The sequence below is a fragment of the Nicotiana attenuata genome, unplaced genomic scaffold, assembly GCF_001879085.1.
Source record: "Nicotiana attenuata strain UT unplaced genomic scaffold, NIATTr2, whole genome shotgun sequence".
NCBI classification, from domain to species: domain Eukaryota; kingdom Viridiplantae; phylum Streptophyta; class Magnoliopsida; order Solanales; family Solanaceae; genus Nicotiana; species Nicotiana attenuata.
In genome coordinates, this window is record NW_017670932.1 from 253,279 (window position 1) to 273,630 (window position 20,352).

The following is a 20,352-nucleotide window of genomic DNA, read 5'->3' on the forward strand; positions in this document are numbered from 1 at the left end:
TCTTTTGCTACCTCACTTTGCATAAGGTTATTCACCAACCTTTTACCTTTTTCAAGCTCATTTCCATTACTTGACATAAGCAAGGTGTAGGAAACTTTACTGTGAAGCTGCTGCATTTTCCCCCTACTCGGTATCCTGGTCCAAAATACCCTTGTTGCACGGAGCTAAACTGACTTACTACTGCTAATCCCCAGTCCTCAATCCCAACTATGACTTTGCTCTGGTTGTCCCATAATCTAGTTGGCTAGGACTGTGTACGAAGTATTCGGCTTAACTCAACTATGCTTTATACACATCTATTTTTTCTGATGTGTTTCTTTTGCTCTTTATAAACCATATGTACCACGAAAACCTTTTTGTAGTTACTGAGAATTTTTTTCACACTTTTTTAGTTTTATACTCTTATATACTCGCTTTCATTCTCTTATGTTGTATTTGCTTAAGATTTTACAATGAATTGGTATGTCAATATTCTTTGTGCTGTTTCCTTTTGTTCATTAGTGATATGATATTCCGAACCATTGGCTAGCCTAGATGCTTAGCATTATCTTTTATCTTTATGCTAAGAGTATCGCCTTGCCCTTTTCTTAATGCAGTGTGTTGGTTCATAGTGGTGGTGTGCACGGTGGACACTATTATGCTTTCATCAGGCCAACATTATCAGATCAATGGTATGCACCGTTCTGTAAAATATTTTCTTCCTCTGTCTCTTTCTTCTAATAATCCAATATGCTCACGAACATGCACCCGAACACCGAACACCCTCTGATGTACCTATCTCCTACACTTCGTGTTCACACATGCTTGTATGTGTGATGTATATAAACATGTACTTCAAGCATGTTGAGACTGGCAAAGAATCTAAATATACTTGGATTTTGTTAGCTTCAATTTTTGGAATTCTCTTCGTAATGTTCTACGTCAGGTCTCTGTTTTCATCTTTCTCTTTGCTGTTTTTTTGGGGGTGGGGTGGGGGATGGGCGCTTGTATGCGCTTGTATCTACATTATATAGTTTTCCCGTAGGATCACAACAGAGCGGTAACAAAAAAATTCTGTATCTATCATATGTCATTCAGATAAACTGAAAAGTTAATCTTTGTGATTGGGCTCTGATTGGATGTGATTATTTGGTTCTATGCTAGGTATAAGTTTGATGATGAACGGGTGACAAAAGAAGACTTGAAGAGGGCTCTAGAGGAACAATATGGTGGAGAGGAGGAGGTATATGTCGCTAATAGCAGGTCTAAATTGTGTCTTGTTGTGTCATGCTTTGATTTGGACTTACTTTTGCTTTAACAGTTGCCACAGACAAATCCTGGCTTCAATAACACTCCCTTTAAGTTTACAAAATACTCCAACGCGTACATGCTTGTTTATATACGTGAGAGTGACAAGGATAAAATAATTTGTGATGTCGGTGAGAAAGACATTGCGGAACACCTAAGGGTATGTTTTCAAAAATTCTCCAGGCAAGAAATAGATTTTGTGCACCTGTTACTCAGTTTGCCCGTGATAAATTCTATTTTTTTGTTTCATTTCAGATAAGGTTGAAGAAAGAACAAGAAGAGAAGGAGGACAAGAGAAGATATTCGAGGAGCTATAATTGGAATCTTCTCTTCAAAGTCAAGTCACGTGTGTTGTGTGTTGAGCCCCTTGCTTTATCAGTTGCTTATCTTGGCATGACTTGAATAAGTATCAACAATTAACTGCCTTGTAAAATGATAATATGGCAGTACTCTCACATGCAAATAGAATGTCTGAAGAACGAACTTCAGGAAAATGCCTGCATTTGCATAACCAACAAAATCTTGGCAATATTTGTTAGAATAAACAAATCTACATCAAGTATTCCTTTTGAAAAATAATACTAATTGTATTCCAATATCTCCACATTGAAATAAAACTATATCTTGCTAGCATATTGTAATACTTATGGTTCTAGCCAGATATATGAGTGTACCAATTGTACTAGACACAAAAATAAATCATATACGCCACGATCGCTCTAATCTACATAAGGATCTGCCGAAGATTTATTTAATAAATTTCTTGGGAACCTTAATATGTTTCAGAACAATTTAAATCATTCAAGGATTTTCATTATATGCATATCAAATGTATTATCAGACCAAAACCTGAAATGACTACATCCACCACAGAAGAACATGTCTTCATATAATCAATGCCATGATATTTGCAAATCTTCTTGTGCCACAAGTCATCTTTATGTCTATCGACTTGATTTTACATTTCAATTTTCGTACAAGAACACATATATACCTTCACTGGTTTTATACTTTCAGGTGTTGGGACTATCCGTCCAATTTCACATTTTTCAGGTGAAATAGATTTTCGTTGCGTATTTTTTATTTGGCCAATCATTTATTTGTCCAAATTCCATGACATATTTGAGCTCAAGATCCTCTTCAATATTAATAATATTGAGCGCTACATTATATTAACAACATCGTCGACGATCATTTTATATCGGTTCCATCATCGCACAATAAAGACATAACTTATCGAGATCTCATTATTTTTCAAGTACCCGAGCCTCTCCCATAAGGTCTTATAAAATGTTATATCATGGTGCTCTTATAAAGCACTTGCCTCCTTATTATGACCATTTTGAACATTTGCTCCCTCCTTCTTCAAGGAGTTTTATCTTTGGAACCGATTTGTCTATTACGCTTCATGCGTGCCATAAACTCTATCCATCATGGACGTTATTCTATTTGGAGCATTAGCAGCTGGAATATGACATTTAGCTTTGGGTCAACAATGTGCTTGGAAATATTTTAGAAATGAATTATCACTTGAACTTCAAGTTCACATTTTCTTGTACGAGGATCTAGATGTATTCATAATAATTCATTTCACGTATCACTTTTTCAGCTGCCCATTTTCTCCCCCCTAATGTCGAGATCACCAACACATTTGCCAACCTTCTTTGGGAACCCATCTTTGTGCACTATGGCAGCACAATTAAATCATATAGCACATCCATATTTTTAGATGGGAATGTTTGGTTATTGAACGTGAACCAATTGTGATGGGGAGAATTTATCATAACTTGTTGGCTAGATGCGTACAAGTGCTTTTGTATATTAAATAATACACATCATACCAAATTTCTATTTGGGAGTTTTGTTCTCATAACCAATGGTTTAGCTATAATTGGAGGCATAGAATTTCTGCTAAACCAACTTGGATTTAAACCAGCATTATCAAGATAAATTATCATAATATATATTCTGGAACTGTGCTCTAATAATTTGAGCAAACAACCTTGCAAAAACCAAAGTGCAAGTTGATAACAAACGCACATGTGACCATACAATAGATGCATTTATTAAAATCATATAATAGTAAACGATCCACATGGTAGGTGACTGGGCCCATATATATATCACCTTCTATTCGTTCCAGAAATCAAGGGATTCAGTCCTAACCTTAACTGGTATATCATGAGAATAAGCAGAACAAGAGAATTCTTGAAGAATCTTATATTTCTTCAATATATGCCAATGTGAATTCTCAATCAATTTTCACATCATAAATGAACCGGGATGGGCAACTGGTCATGCCAACTGATATTTATTTCAGTAAACATTTAATTTACTCTGGCATGTGATTTCATCATCATGCTTATACATCTGTAGTACAAATAGAAGAAAAATGGGGTAACCTTCATATTTACCCGGTATGTTATAGTAATATGAAGATAATCGATCTTCCTTTCATTTATAGTCTCAATATGCCAACCACTTTGGCTAATATATTTGAAACTCAAAAAGTATCTTTTGAGACTTACTACCACTAATGCCATGAATAATTTTATTTATTCGGGTAGTAACAAATTCGCTCTTCTGGAGCTCTCAGTAATTTGCACTACAAGATCTTTTATAACACCATCCAAGTGGTGAATTTTTCCTCCACATAGAAAATTATCTTATCATAATAATTGTCATGGTCAAAATCATCATAAGCAAACTCTTTTCTTGCTTTAATTTTCCCTTTAATAACTTTTTATAAGGCATGTCAAATTATTTTTTGGCGTACCACACGTACGCGACCAATGACATATTCATGTAACCACACAGTAATATTCATTATCTCTCTTTCTCTCAAACCTCCCTTAGAGGTGAGTTGTGGTGTGTATCCAATCATGCATTGCACGCCTTTATTCATTACTTTTATCACATATTGTTACATTCACCTTCAGGAATGAATCTGCATTCTCAATGCTTATCACAAGTCACATTCTCTTCAAAGAATGGAGTATAATTATCGCGACTTGCTTTATAAATTTTTCATACCAATTTGATGGTAAATATTTCCTTCACCTATTGAAGGATTACTTCGAGAACCCTTATAGTTCTCTTTTTATAGTTACCCTAGTGATGACAACTATTATTTCGCCGCTTGCCATGCCCTCGTACATGCATACAATCATGAAAAATTATTTTCATTAGTCATCATTAGATCATCAATATGGTGCATTGGGACTCAAACCCAATGCCTTACCCATATAAAGGCATGTAAGGCCATAATGCGTTCGAACTCGAATCCAACATCTTTTCATCAACATAGTACGATGGGACTTGAACCCACCGTCTTACCCTCAATCTCCGACATAATAGGCCAAAATTCACTAGGACCGCATTTGAGCCTTTAAAATATTATAACGTGCGGCGGTCATAAACTTCTTAAAATTTTGTAATGCTAATGACATCAAACGTCACAAGACTTATGGAAAGCATCGCCAGTCGACCAATTCATACTAAACCTTTGTGGAAGGCTTGTACAGACCTCAAGAGGCCAAGCACTTTAATTTATATTTCCACACAAGTCCTCTACTGCATCCTTCAATCCAAAAGCTCAAAAAACAGATTTTCCTATTTCCCTGCATAACTCAGAATATTAAATTAGAGCTCATAAGAAAAGAATAAATAACAAGTCACTAGGCACCCCGAAAATAAAGGAAAACTTATATTTCCTTTCACATGTAAAAGAAAGCAAGACACCATATTCCAACTAGAGAAACTTAAACCAAAATTACGGTCTAAAAACAATTATATTGCAAGGCCCCACATATAAAATATGTAATAGAAGAATTTGAATAGATGCGAAATAATTATAGTGAAGTATATGCATATCTCATGAAAGCGCTCCCAGCGGTTAGCATTAATAGGAATAAAGATTAGTAAAATTTGTAGCACATCTAAAAACCATAGATTCTCAAGTTTCACTACTAGTCATAGGTAGTTCCTATTTACATCTAATGGCCTGTTAATCATAAGCTTTGAAAAAGAAAACTTCACATGATGTACCAGTACAGATTCATGTTTCAACAAGTACACATAATTTAATGCAAAGATGGAAAGTTTAGAAATGGTGAAGAACGTATCTGTACACTAGAAAGTTTCTCCGCTAATGCATTCTTGGGTTTGCTGAGATAGCTTATTTGCGATCAATGTGGTGATTACAGTCTCCGCACTCTTATGAATTTGTAGGAAGATGAGTTGCACATCTGAGCTTCCCTTTTTTTCATGTGCTTATCAAAATATGATGATTGGCTTTCGATTGCAACCTTTACTTATGTAGAACAAATTTTTAGACCTTTATAACTCAATTGATTAGAGACTCGTGCTGATAACGTATTACAAAACTTAGTTCAAAGTAATAATATAAAACAAAAAGATAGACAACAATGTAGAGAGAAAGAGAGGAGAATCTATTTCTTCCATGTATTCAAGTGTGTACAATGTGATGTCCAAACCCTCTATTTATAGGATGACATTGAGGTATACAAAGGGATATCATAAACATGGTATTAACTATTGAGATCATGGGGAAAGATCATGGGAAGGTTATGGAGGTGTGGGAGTTACAACTATAATGGTGAGAAGTAGTGGGAGTTATCTACTTAATGGAGAAGAGTAGTGGGAGTAGCTTCTTTAGGAGTTATAGACATCCACTACAAAATAATATTTCATAATACAGACTTCTTTTTTAATTTTTTAAAGGCAGAATACATAAAATGACATCTGAACTTGTACCCCAAATCCCTGTTATACACTTGTTGACCACGGGAATATTTTCAAACACTCAACCTTTCAAAACTGTATCTATTACACACCACTTTGATATTTGACCACTTCTTTTAAATAGGTGTACGTCACGCATCAATATTATCGTGACATGTGTTATTAACTTAAAAAATAAAAAAAGGTCTCCAGCAATTTATTTTTTTTAAAAAAAAAGGAACCCAGGCAAAAAAAGAAAAAGAAAAGGGAACTCATCTTCTTCCCAAGACCAACTACCATGGCTGCGCCCACTTTCATCTTAATTTCAGCTACCAAAATTTTTAAAATCAAGTTTAGACTTCTTCAAATCTAAGATCCAATACTTAATTCAAAACATTGTTCTTGGGTATTCTTCAACAAGTTTCAATCCAACTCTCAATTCATATCCAAATGAGTTCCAACTTGAAATGGAGCTTCTAATCAACAACTAATTCATTATCCAAATATCAATTTCAGTAAAAAAATAATTTTACATAAACAATTTTAGTACTGTTCTCTTGATTTTTCAGGCAAATAATTGCACTTTTTGAATCGAAATTTTTTGGGTCTAATTAAAATCGCACTTTTCGAGCCAACAATTTCACAGCAATCTCTTGATAATCCGAAAATACTTTATTTACTAGTTGAAAAACGAAAAAAAGATTGGAAAGTAAAAAAAAAAAAAACTAGAAAGAGGTTCTGTGAGCATTAATGGAGGAAGAAAAATGAAGGAGATGAATAAAAAAAAAGAAATGGGAAAAAGTTGGACATGTGGCATTTTTATGAGGCTTCAGATACAAAATTTTTTAGTTCACTCGCCTTATTTGTATGTAAAGGACGCGCGTGCCATGTAGGCAAAGTGGTGTGTAATAGATACAATTTTGAAAGATTGAGTATTTAAAAATATTTTTGTGATCAACAAGTGTGTAACAGAGATTTGAGTACAAGTTCAGGTGTCATTTTATGCATTCTGCCTTTTTTAAAAAACGCCACCTTATTTTCCACAAAAATCACAAAGTAGTGCAATTGTCGGTCATCCCCAAACCGCCGCCACGTGTCCCCCTGCACGTGTCAGCTTTTCATATGTCATCTCATACCCATTTTTTGTACAAACATTTCACAATAGCAAAGCTTCTCTAACAGCATAAATATGACTATTTCTCCTTTCCCTAATTTACCCTTTTATTTTCCCTAATTTCCAAACGTATCCCTTCCCCCATCGAAAACCCAACCAAACAACACTCTCGATCAGAACTCATCCTTCTTTCTAAAAATAAAACTCAGTTCTTCATTTAGCCCCACCCACCCCCTACCCCTACCCACCCCTACTAGGGCAACTTTTTTTTTTTTTTCCATAGTTGATCGGACGGTCAGTCGTTATCCTCAAGCATGACCATGCTGAATCCTCAACCGTTGGATGTGAGTCTTCCCTACATTACTTCGTTGAATTTCACTGTTACTATCGATAGAAATGTCTATTTATATGGTTTTTTCCTGGTCAAGTTTGTTAATTGTTCGCATGTTCAAGTGATGCCAAAAGTTGTCTTGCATTGAATAGGTTTGTGATCAGCTAGGGTTTTTCTTATGGTAAGGTAGGGTTTAGGGACTAAATTGTCTTTCATTGGTTTGTAAATTGAGTTGCGTTGTTGTGAATGGAGAAAAAAAAGTAGTGTTTTTTATTCAAAGGACTAGGTTAGGGTTTTACTAGATCATGCTCCTGACTTGCTTTTATGTTTATTTGTTTTGCATTTATGATGCATGCGTCTTTTTTATTTTTGGATGGGTTATATGTACTGTAAATGTAAATTTATCTTACACTATCAGCGTAGTTTAACCTGTTATAGCATGTAACTTACTATTTAGTCTAGGTTATTAATCAATGCTTATTAAACATAGTTAACCCGGTACCTATGCTGATGGGAGGTAACAGGTACACCGTGGAATTAGTCGAGGTGCGTACAAGCTGGCCCGTACACCACGTTTATAAAAGGAGAAATAGAGTTACCACATTTAGTCATTGACTAATTCACTAGGTAATCCTCAATAAATGCTTACTTGGATTGGGGCACAGGGGCAATGTAGTGTGGTAATGACGGGTTCAATCAAACCCATAATTTTTGACGCGGAGTAAAAATGTATATGTAAAAACTTGTTAAAATTGCAAAATTAGTAGATATGAACCCATAACTATAAAAAATATAATGGGTTATATGTTTAAACCTTAAAAGTTGAACCCATAGAGTTTATATCCTGGATCCGCCCCTGTTGGGGAAGATAGGTTCACACTGGTGCATGTCTCTTTTATTTTAGTTTTATTAAAGGTGCGTATCTTGCGCGCACCTCAATTAATCACTTGGAAATCTGCTATAGCCCACAAGTAGGTCCCTGGTAGACCTGCCCGGCTTAGATTGGGGCAGATGAGCTCACAGTATTGCATCTGGTTTTTTATCTTATTTTATTTGATAATGTTGTTGTTGCGGCAAGTTTTTCCATGTCTTGAATAATCCACTGGCAACCTGGTAGCGCCTACAAGCATATGTGTCATATGTGTCAGGTGAACCTGTCCGACAAGGTTGGTACGGATGGGCTCACATGGGTGCAAGTGTCTTTGTTTTAGCAATCTCTGAAATTACTCTTTTTTTGGGAATAATTCAGCAGCACGAAGAAGAGGAGATGCTTGTGCCACATTCTGACTTAGTTGAAGGTCCTCAGCCCTTAGTTGAAGGGCCTCAGCCCATGGAAGGTTGTTCCTCTTTTAACTGTTGCTATTTGAGTTCCTTTTCTGTTTTAGAGAAGTTTAGGTTGGTAATTGATCAGTCTTATGCTTGTCTTGGATCTTGTTGTAACGTTTTGATGTGATCATATGGTGAATTTGATTAATAGTGGCACCTGCTGAGAATGCTAGTACGGGGGAGAGCCAAGCCGTGGATGAGCCACAGGCATCCCGGTTTACTTGGACAATTGACAATTTCTCTCGGTTATCTGTGAAGAAGCTATATTCTGAGGCTTTTGTTGTTGGTAGTTATAAATGGTAAGTGGCATTTATTGCTTAAATTGGTGGTTAACTTTAATAAATTTTTTAGATTGGGTTATAATTGGCCTATGGCTGGCATTGGTTTGTAGGCGAGTGCTTATATTTCCAAAAGGAAACAACGTGGATTGTTTGTCAATGTATTTAGATGTGGCAGATTCATCTACATTGCCATATGGGTGGAACAGATATGCCCAGTTCAGCTTAGCTGTTGTAAATCAAATAAACCCCAAATATTCAGTGAAAAAAGGTACTTTCTTGTCCTGTTTCGGTGCACCTAAAGCTTGAATCCAAATTTTCATCCGTAGCATTTGGATGTCAGATTTTATTTTTTCCTTCATTGCCTTTTCACATGTCTTGGAATATTCTCATTTCTCCCTCCGTCTAAGTACACTTAATGAAACTTCCTTTAGGGAAAAAAAAGAAGTAGTGTCTTACCTTTCCTGACGTTGACTCATCCTTTGTTTGTCTTTTTGTTTGTAAATTGTATGCCTATTTTGATTTTTTCTTTTCCATCACCTTACCTTTCTTAGTGTCGTAAAAATCAGTGTCTTTTCATTTTAAAGTTTTTGCTTAAGAACTTGCAGACTTATGGCTCATAATAAAAGCTTCACCATCTTTTTTGTCTGTTAAGGGTTTCATACCAATCTATCATGTGAATATTTGTTTCGCCCTTTTGATCTTTACATTTTAAATTCCACCGTATGGTAGTAACCATTTCTTCTGGAAATGTATCATTTCAAGAATGCATATACTGTGGTTGCACCTTGGCTCAATCTTACAGGATAATGAATATAGAGGATTTATATCGCCCACCGCAGCTAACTTGGAATTGAGCGGAGTTTTGATTGAATAAGTAAAGTTAGAGACTTTATTTATTGTCCCACCGAAGGTGTGTCCACCTTCGTTTCAATCTTTTAACCTTTTTTTTGATAAGGTAAATTGTATCAATCAAAAGGGAGAAAACTCCCGTATACAAGAATTCAGTCTTTTAACCTACGAGTCAAAAACCTGCAAAATCAGAAACAGCCAATCAGCCGTACAAATTATCTCATCAGAATTGGCGTAATCAGATCATTAAATATTATCAGGTCATCTCCACTTTTGGAGTTCGTTCTTTTTTCTTGTCAAAAGCAGTTCATAAAGAAACACACGCTGAGCAGAATGTGAAGTCCTGCATTTCGTGAATTTTAGTTTTCTTCTTCTGTTTACGTTGCTCTTTTTGTGTGGAGTGAGTAAACCCTAGCTGTAATAAATTAAACGCTAAAAAAGCTTCAGACTAATAATGGACGCAAGATGTAAAAAGAAATGGAAGTCTATTTGAACCTTTTCCTGCCACACAAGGATAGGAGTACAACCATACGTCTGTCCTTTTTTTTTTTGGGTTTGGGGGGAGGGGGATAAGTAATCTTTTTTTAAATAGAAAAATGCTTGCACTAAACCAGTGCGGCAAGTTTCTTTTTTATAGGGTTGACGATATCTTCTTCATTTGCTGAATTAATGCTTAACTACAATTGGAAAAGGATTCTTGCATATCTCTCAGCACCATCTTGGTTTGATAATAATAAATGAAGTTTAATTTATTCGAAAAAGGACGGTCAAACAGCCAAGCAAAAGAATAGTATACTGAGATAAGATGGAAGAGAGACATTACTTGAATGTTTCTTTGTCCAATCTGTCACAAAGGTATGGTAAATCTTTACCTATTTATTGCAATAAACATATGGAAAATTTATTTGAACCTATTGAATAGGACACAAATTGGCAATTTCATTACTCCTGGCTGCTCCAAATTCCTGAATGAGGCTTCCTAAACTGTTTTTACGCTTGCTGTTAATAGTCTAGGAATTAGGAAACTTATCCCAGAAAGACAAAATCATAACAACTACACCTCAGTCCCAAACAAGTTAGGGTCGGTGAAAAGGAAAAACCAAATACAACAATAACAACAACATACCTAGTGTATTGGATTAGTGATCTGCAAGTTTGTTAGAAAATTGACTTGATTGTGAGATACAGAACTGAATGGCTCTCAGGGAGCCTGAGATGCCAATTAATGATGAATAATATGTGTTTGTCTCATCCTGGCATGGATTTGAATTGTTTTTTTGTTGCAGAGACGCAGCACCAGTTTAACCAAAGAGAGAGTGACTGGGGCTTCACATCTTTCATGCTTCTAAGTGATCTTTATGACCCCAATAAGGGATATCTTGTAAATGATAAAGTTGTTATTGAAGCCGATGTTGCTGTACGAAAGGTCATTGATTACTGGACATATGACTCAAAGAAGGAGACAGGATATGTTGGGCTTAAGAATCAGGGAGCTACTTGTTACATGAACTCTCTCCTACAAACCTTGTACCATATCCCCTACTTTAGAAAGGTTAGCATATGTTCTAGTTTTTTATGATGCAAGTTTTTTAGTAAGTATATTTGTTTTATTGGTTCTAGAATGCAATATCCTCATTTTGGGTTGTTGGTCCCCCAGGCTGTGTATCACATGCCAACTACAGAGAATGACATGCCATCGGGGAGCATCCCGTTGGCTCTGCAAAGTTTGTTTTATAAGCTCCAATATAGTGATACCAGTGTGGCGACGAAAGAATTGACAAAATCTTTTGGATGGGACACTTACGATTCATTCATGCAGCATGATGTGCAAGAACTAAACAGAGTGTTGTGTGAAAAGCTTGAAGACAAGATGAAGGTATGATTACAAAATGACTAATTGCAAATTTTGAAGATCTTATTGGATCTTCTAATGATGTTTTTGTCCAGGGTACGGTTGTGGAAGGGACAATTCAAAAGTTATTTGAGGGGCACCATATGAATTATATAGAATGTATCAATGTGGACTTCAAATCAACGAGAAAAGAGTCATTTTATGGTATCTGCTTATCCTCAGGTTTGGCCCTTGAATCCTTAATGCCTGCTCATTACTTATTTTTTTAATAAACTTCTGCAGATCTTCAACTTGACGTTAAAGGCTGTCGCGACGTTTATGCCTCTTTTGACAAATATGTTGAAGTTGAACGTCTAGAAGGCGATAATAAGTACCATGCTGAAGAACATGGTTTGCAGGTTCAACACTCTTACCAATGAACAATAAATTGATGGGCCTTTCTTGTGGTTACATGTCCTCATTTATAACAATGAAGAATCAAAAAGTTTTCAATTATTTTTATGCTCCGTATAGAAACTGAAAAAAGATCTGCTTATCAGAATCATTTTTTATAACCGTTGCACGCACCTTGACTCATTCATGGGTACCTGCTACCTCCCACCAGCATAGGAACCTCTGTCCACCAAGGCTTGGACAGATGGAAAAAAATCACCTAGTTTTTTTGCCTCTGCTGATCATTTGTAATGTTTCCACATCAATGAAAAGCTTGAAATTGGATAGTGCGAGTCCAAATTGGTTAGAATCGGAGCTTGGGATTCACTAGCATCTCTCTAAAACATTAGACCATCCATATTCTTGTGAAAATGCAACAAGAATATTAATCTTCTTAACTGAATATTTTTTTTCTCTCAGAAGGTCCATCCACATGATGGAGGTGTATCTTCTTAACTGAATAGGCATATAATTTGGAGCCTAATTCAGCCTTTCTGTTTTTCCGCTTACTATGTTTTTTACGGCGGACGGTGTTGGTAGTTCCCCGATGTGAATTAAAACTTCCAAATAGATGAGGGATAGTAGCAGGTACCACTAAGGGGGACCTAATGGATGAATCAAACGTCTTATTTGGATTTGTATTTTGCGGGGTCTTGGGGCTAGATTGGTGCTAAGAATGCCATTATGCAGGAAGTCGGAATACACATGAAATACCCTACCAGCATGTTGAATTTAAAGAACTTGCTACTTGAACGCATAAAGCTAAATAGTAGAGAATGTCACAAAGGACTTCCTTAAGCCAGCTACTGACTATTTGTTGCCTTTCTTTTCTTCTGTTGTGAATATGGAGTGCTGTGTTGATTTCAGGATGCAAAAAAAGGTGTACTATTTATTGACTTCCCTCCAGTTCTCCAGCTTCAGTTAAAAAGATTTGAATATGATTTCATGCGAGATACAATGGTTAAGGTTAGTACTAGTTTCTTCTTTCTCAGCTTGCTATATGATTTGATATGTAATATTAGGTTTTGGGTTGATTCATAATTTCTCTTTCTAAAATGGCGTTATTTCCCGTATTCGGTTCAAGCAAATACGTTTGGCAAATGAAATAGAGCATACCTTTTGTCACTGCTGGCTTACATAGCTTTTTGGATTGTTCCATGGTTCCCTTCCTAGAGTGAGTGTTATTTGCTGTTTGCGGGTCTGAACATTTATGTTCGGCAAAAGAAGTGTATTACTTCAATATCCTACTACCTGATCCGAAATAATGCGGCAATGAAAAGAAACTTGAAAGTGAACCTGTTAAAACAAACTAGAATAAAGGAAAAGCCCAAGGTTGAAAATTTGTGATCATCATTTTCTAGAAGCGTAAGACCATATAGTATTTTCTTTAAAGGCGCTATTTGGTAGTTGGAATATTTTCAGTGGAAGGTTTTCCAATTTTTATCAACTTGTTTGTTGAATTGAGGGCAGAATTTTTGTCCTTTTTAACAGAAGCTTTACCATCAGAGAGAAGAAACAGTGGGGCATGATTTATTCTTCACTGCGACTCCTTTGCCACTATCGGATAATACGGTCTAATTGTCTCCTAAAAAATGGTCCTGATACTGATTATTAATTTTGTTACCAACCACAACCATCATGACCCCCAGATCTTCCGTCGTCCTACTATCAGATGCTGCAAATGTTTGTCTATTTAATCTGAACATCAGAAAATGATTAACTGTAGTTTTAATCGTTTAATGTTCTCTTACAAGAAATATATTCCTTGAAATGTAGTTTACATGTTCTTCTAATATATTATTGATAGTATTCAATTCCATATTGTAGTGTCCAGATGCTCACGTGTTACAATCTTTGCTTCTATGTTGCAGATAAATGACCGTTATGAATTTCCTCTAGAACTTGACCTTGATAGGGAGAATGGCAAATATTTGTCTCCTGATGCAGATAGGAGCGTCCGGAATCTTTACACACTTCATAGGTAAGTTTAACTCTCTTTTTTATGTGTATGTGCGGACAAACACACTAGCACACAATTGCGAAGACTTTTTGTTTTGACTTCTTTGCCTAATCAGTTGGGTATGAAATAAGTCGTCTTTTTTTTTTTTGATAAGTAAAGGTATTTTATTCACACTAAATTAAAAGGTAAGTTGGTGCAACGTAAGCCGTTCGATTACATCTCTAAGATACAGGACAAATCATCATTGCTTTCTGATTAATTTGCATCCTTTTAATTATACGAGAATAGAACAAGTTTGTCAAATATATGTGCTTTAAGCTATGCACTGCTCTTACCTCGCTCAAAACATCTCCTATTTCTTTCTGTCTATATATACCACATGATGCATAGGTAAGCGGTATCCCAAAACTTCCTTACTTCTTTATGGACTTTCAACCTCTCAATGGGAAAAGACATTCACGATTGATGTCGGCCTTACTCATTCTATTCCAAAAAGAACAGAGAACACATTTGACACCTCTTTTGCTACCTCACTTTGCATAAGGTTATTCACCAACCTTTTACCTTTTTCAAGCTCATTTCCATTACTTGACATAAGCAAGGTGTAGGAAACTTTACTGTGAAGCTGCTGCATTTCCCCCCTACTCGGTATCCTGGTCCAAAATACCCTTGTTGCACGGAGCTAAACTGACTTACTACTGCTAATCCCCAGTCCTCAATCCCAACTATGACTTTGCTCTGGTTGTCCCATAATCTAGTTGGCTAGGACTGTGTACGAAGTATTCGGCTTAACTCAACTATGCTTTATACNGAATTTTTGATTTGAAAAAGATTTCCGTAGGGATCTCTGAAGTAGATGGCGGTTGATAAAGAACTCTTTGATCATAATTTCCCGTATGAATACTGTGTTGAACATGAAACTTGTGATTGGTAGTAAAACACCGATTCGCTCGTTGAGACCTAATTCGATCTTCATAGAGTTCTCGAGATATTTTCTTACGAAGTTTTGTTATAGCATCTATAACCGCTTCCGGTTTAGGTGGGCAACCTGGCAAATATACATCTACAGGAATTAGCTTATCGACTCCCCGAACAGTACTATAAGAATCGGTACTGAACATCCCGCCTGTAATTGTACAGGCTCCCATAGCAATAACATATTTTGGTTCAGGCATTTGCTCATATAATCTCACTAAAGAGGGGGCCATTTTCATTGTTACTGTTCCGGCTGTTAAAATTAGATCCGCTTGTCTAGGACTCGATCTTGGTACTAGTCTCCCTACTCGGTATCCTGGTCCAAAATACCCTTGTTGCACGGAGCTAAACTGACTTACTACTGCTAATCCCCAGTCCTCAATCCCAACTATGACTTTGCTCTGGTTGTCCCATAATCTAGTTGGCTAGGACTGTGTACGAAGTATTCGGCTTAACTCAACTATGCTTTATACACATCTATTTTTTCTGATGTGTTTCTTTTGCTCTTTATAAACCATATGTACCACGAAAACCTTTTTGTAGTTACTGAGAATTTTTTTCACACTTTTTTAGTTTTATACTCTTATATACTCGCTTTCATTCTCTTATGTTGTATTTGCTTAAGATTTTACAATGAATTGGTATGTCAATATTCTTTGTGCTGTTTCCTTTTGTTCATTAGTGATATGATATTCCGAACCATTGGCTAGCCTAGATGCTTAGCATTATCTTTTATCTTTATGCTAAGAGTATCGCCTTGCCCTTTTCTTAATGCAGTGTGTTGGTTCATAGTGGTGGTGTGCACGGTGGACACTATTATGCTTTCATCAGGCCAACATTATCAGATCAATGGTATGCACCGTTCTGTAAAATATTTTCTTCCTCTGTCTCTTTCTTCTAATAATCCAATATGCTCACGAACATGCACCCGAACACCGAACACCCTCTGATGTACCTATCTCCTACACTTCGTGTTCACACATGCTTGTATGTGTGATGTATATAAACATGTACTTCAAGCATGTTGAGACTGGCAAAGAATCTAAATATACTTGGATTTTGTTAGCTTCAATTTTTGGAATTCTCTTCGTAATGTTCTACGTCAGGTCTCTGTTTTCATCTTTCTCTTTGCTGTTTTTTTGGGGGTGGGGTGGGGGATGGGCGCTTGTATGCGCTTGTATCTACATTATATAGTTTTCCCGTAGGATCACAACAGAGCGGTAACAAAAAAATTCTGTATCTATCATATGTCATTCAGATAAACTGAAAAGTTAATCTTTGTGATTGGGCTCTGATTGGATGTGATTATTTGGTTCTATGCTAGGTATAAGTTTGATGATGAACGGGTGACAAAAGAAGACTTGAAGAGGGCTCTAGAGGAACAATATGGTGGAGAGGAGGAGGTATATGTCGCTAATAGCAGGTCTAAATTGTGTCTTGTTGTGTCATGCTTTGATTTGGACTTACTTTTGCTTTAACAGTTGCCACAGACAAATCCTGGCTTCAATAACACTCCCTTTAAGTTTACAAAATACTCCAACGCGTACATGCTTGTTTATATACGTGAGAGTGACAAGGATAAAATAATTTGTGATGTCGGTGAGAAAGACATTGCGGAACACCTAAGGGTATGTTTTCAAAAATTCTCCAGGCAAGAAATAGATTTTGTGCACCTGTTACTCAGTTTGCCCGTGATAAATTCTATTTTTTTGTTTCATTTCAGATAAGGTTGAAGAAAGAACAAGAAGAGAAGGAGGACAAGAGAAGATACAAAGCGCAGGCCCACCTTTATACAATTATCAAGGTAATTTTCAAATGGATGTGTCAGATAATAAGTTTTCTCTCCTTGAATATGTTGTGTTGATACTCGTGTATGTGTGTATGTAGGTTGCACGTGATGAGGATCTTAGGGAGCAGATTGGAAAGGAGATATATTTTGATCTTGTTGATCATGACAAAGTTCGTAGCTTTCGAATTCAGAAACAGATGCCTTTTAACCTTTTCAAGGTACTATTGACTTTCTATAATTATTGTTGCTTAGTTTAGACCTATGTTGCTCGATATTTTTAGAATGCCGTCTCACTTGTGTTGGATCCTCCAAAAGCTATGTATTTTTGAGGATTCGACACGAGTGCGCTGAGATCTTTGGAGGATCCGAGTAACATAGGTTTGGACTCAAGTAGCGCATCACTTCCCAATAACTTTAGTCATGTGGACCTCTTTGTTTCTGTTGTTTGATCCTTGTTAATAACCTTTGTTCAATAAAACAAGGATGGAAATGCTATCTGTGGAATTGAATCAGGAGGCAGAGTTTTTTCTCAAGGATGACCTTTTTGGCCTTCTCCGGTCTATACAATCAATGAGTTACTAATTTCTATATGTGGTGCCTTGTTCATATCTTTGGCTTGTTTATGTGGTAGTCCTATTTCGTGGATATTCTCGCTTGTGTTTGACCAAGCTACCCGGTGCTACAGGAGGAAGTTGCAAAAGAATTGGGTATCCCAGTTCAACTCCAGCGTTTCTGGATTTGGGCAAAGCGGCAAAATCACACTTATCGGCCCAATCGCCCATTAACTCCGCAGGAGGAACTACAAACCGTGAGTCCTTTTATCTTTCTCATACCCATTCTGAGTTTTTTGCAATTTGTTATGGCAGTATTTATCTGTTCTGGGAAATAACACATGTTCATAGATTCAATCATGTTTTTGCATATGTTTGTGCATAATTTCTGAGTCTGTTGGATTCAACCTCTGCTGTTGAGGGCATGGAGAACTTTTTTGTTAACTTCATCTAAGCTAGAAGGTGGTTTTTTTTCTTTTGTAGAATCAGTGTGCACCGTAAGGATATGATAATTTGTTGCAGTCTTGTGTTTCATTCTTTGGAAAAGATAGTTAACTAGAATAAGTTTGTGGATATCAATTATCTCTTCTTGGGTGGTGTAGGGCTTTCATGTTTTTGAATTTCAAACTTTTTAAAAAATTGGTCTACAAAAAGAACATAGCACAGCATTCTAGAAATAGAAGGATTCGATCTTGTGGTTGAAGAAAATTAGATCTGGTGTACCAAGAAGAAAGCGAACTTAATTGTCATAGTTAATTTAGAAGTAAGGCCATAGTGATCGTTATCAAATTCTAAGGCCATATAATGACTACGGAAAGCTTATGCTTCTTTCTTGGTAATTCCTCTCCTCGCTGTAAAGAAGTAGGGGAAGAGTGGGCTGACTGAATAGATTATAAGCAAGATTCAGCACTGGGCGTTATTCTCCATCGTCATAAAGAAAAACATGTGGGTCCTCCTCTGAGAACTCCACTACCATTCTCACTGAATTAAAAATATCCATGAAGGAGAAATATTCAATTCTATTACCGGGAAATCAAATGGTGGAGGATTCATATGGCAACTTGCTTTAGTATTCAGTTTCTCCAAATTTCCTAAGCAGAGCTTCTTGTTTGATTCGTTTCTGATCCTTGCGAAGAATTGATATGGTAGGCGTTGGAATACTATTTTTCCAATTTTATTCATCCAAGTAAAATATTCTTAGTTTAGGTTATTTAAGTTGCTTCGACACGGTAGTTTAGGTGCCACACCTGTGACGACACGACACTAGCATGGGTGTGGGATCCGTACCGGATCTGGTCAAACAATTTTGGGTACTTTGACCACAACGGACAAAAAAATTCGAGACGAGATACAATCTTGATTCCGAAAATCAAAACTAGGGTAAATTTGAAGAAAATAGCATATCTTATCTAGGAAATCAATCCTTTACGTATCTGCAACTTGAGAATAAAAAAGAAATCCACACTTTACAAGCTATCATAAGTATTTCACAATTTTTCTCATAACTTAGAGATATTTTCATATTTTTATTTTGTTAGATAGTTATATTTAAATAGTCCTAGTCCTATATGTAGTAGGAGTAGAATATGTCCCATTCTCATATGTAGTTGGAGAGATTATATATTATATATAGGGCTCATTGTATCATTGTTAATAATAGATTTTTCTCCCGTGCATTCTCACATGGTAACAGAGCTTTAGTGAGAAAATTATCGTTGTGCGACATTCCAGCGACATCCGGGAAGAAAGATCTCATCGCCGTGTAATTTTCCGGCAATTTCGTCTTGTTCCTAGTGTTCATCACCGGTACAGTGGTACTGTGCATATACCAGTACCACCATCAGATCCGAAACTATTGTACGACCAAACCCCAGAAATACAGTCTACAGTCCTATCTGAATAGAAAAGTGAGTCACCCTGCGTCTTTTCGGTTGACGACTCAAGATTGATTTGCATTATCTCCTCATCGATAAGTGTTGTGCGAAAACCAACACTACCATCTTGTTCGGAAAAGTAACTTTTCCGGCGCGTGCGAGTCATTCCGACCACTTTTTGACAAAACTTCTTTGGGACAATTTACTCGTCCAGTGATTCTGAGCCTACCCATATAAATTACATCATATTCTGACAACTTTTATTTGTTTCCGGCGAGACCAATTCCCTTTTTCCGGCGTGAACATTGATTTCCCGGCGTGAATAGTAATTGGGCGTGAAAGTTTCTGTTTTCTGGTGGTGTTTTAGAACCTATTTTGTAGTGTGGAATTTGGCGCTGTCTCACTATTTTCAAAAATTTCCGGCGACCTTTCGACCAATTTCTGTTTATCAGCAACCACTTGGTTTTGTTGCTCAGGGGGAGTCTAGTGGCCTTGCATGTCGAATGATCAGCTTGCAGATATTTTCACCAAGTCCCTCACTGGTCCTCGTATTAGTTACATATGTAACAAGCTCGGTACATATGATTTGTATGCACCGGCTTGAGGGGGAGTGTTAGATAGTTATATTTAAATAGTCCTAGTCCTATATGTAGTAGGAGTAGAATATGTCCTAGTCTCATATGTAGTTGGAGTAGAATATGTATTATATATAGGGCTCATTGTATCATTGTTAATAATAAGGCTGTATGTGGGCCCGGGCCCGGGCCTAAATGGGCTAAACGGGCCGGGCTAAACGGGCCCGGGCTTAGCGGTCCCGGGCTCTGGCGGTCCCGGGCTTCGCGGTCCCGGGCTTCGTGGGCTCAACGGGTAGGACCAGCCCGTGACGGGCCTAAGCCCATATGGTCCTGGGCTAAATGGGCCGGGCTCGTGGGCTTAGCGGGCCTAACGGGCTTTTTTTATTTCCGGGCTTTTTTTTTTAATTTTTTTT

General features: G+C 36.8%; 1 protein-coding gene across 2 annotated transcripts in view; it reads left to right on the forward strand.

Moving 5' to 3' along the window:
- Nucleotides 1–7,307: 7,307 nt before the first annotated feature.
- The window catches only part of LOC109244586 (ubiquitin carboxyl-terminal hydrolase 12), a 22,740-nt gene continuing 9,695 nt past the window's right edge, over nt 7,308–20,352 (forward strand). Inside the window, exons 1-16 of one of the 2 annotated variants that reach the window (XM_019411697.1) lie at nt 7,308–7,488; nt 8,725–8,812; nt 8,953–9,100; nt 9,193–9,350; nt 11,218–11,483; nt 11,589–11,807; nt 11,879–11,987; nt 12,066–12,181; nt 13,083–13,181; nt 14,087–14,196; nt 15,928–16,002; nt 16,475–16,553; nt 16,632–16,778; nt 16,874–16,954; nt 17,038–17,157; nt 17,625–17,747. In XM_019411697.1, the coding sequence (XP_019267242.1) occupies nt 7,459–7,488; nt 8,725–8,812; nt 8,953–9,100; nt 9,193–9,350; nt 11,218–11,483; nt 11,589–11,807; nt 11,879–11,987; nt 12,066–12,181; nt 13,083–13,181; nt 14,087–14,196; nt 15,928–16,002; nt 16,475–16,553; nt 16,632–16,778; nt 16,874–16,954; nt 17,038–17,157; nt 17,625–17,747 (1,968 nt within the window). In that variant the 5' untranslated portion in view covers nt 7,308–7,458. The remainder of the gene's footprint in view (nt 7,489–8,724; nt 8,813–8,952; nt 9,101–9,192; nt 9,351–11,217; nt 11,484–11,588; nt 11,808–11,878; nt 11,988–12,065; nt 12,182–13,082; nt 13,182–14,086; nt 14,197–15,927; nt 16,003–16,474; nt 16,554–16,631; nt 16,779–16,873; nt 16,955–17,037; nt 17,158–17,624; nt 17,748–20,352) is intronic. The other variant, XM_019411698.1, reaches the window with a different exon arrangement.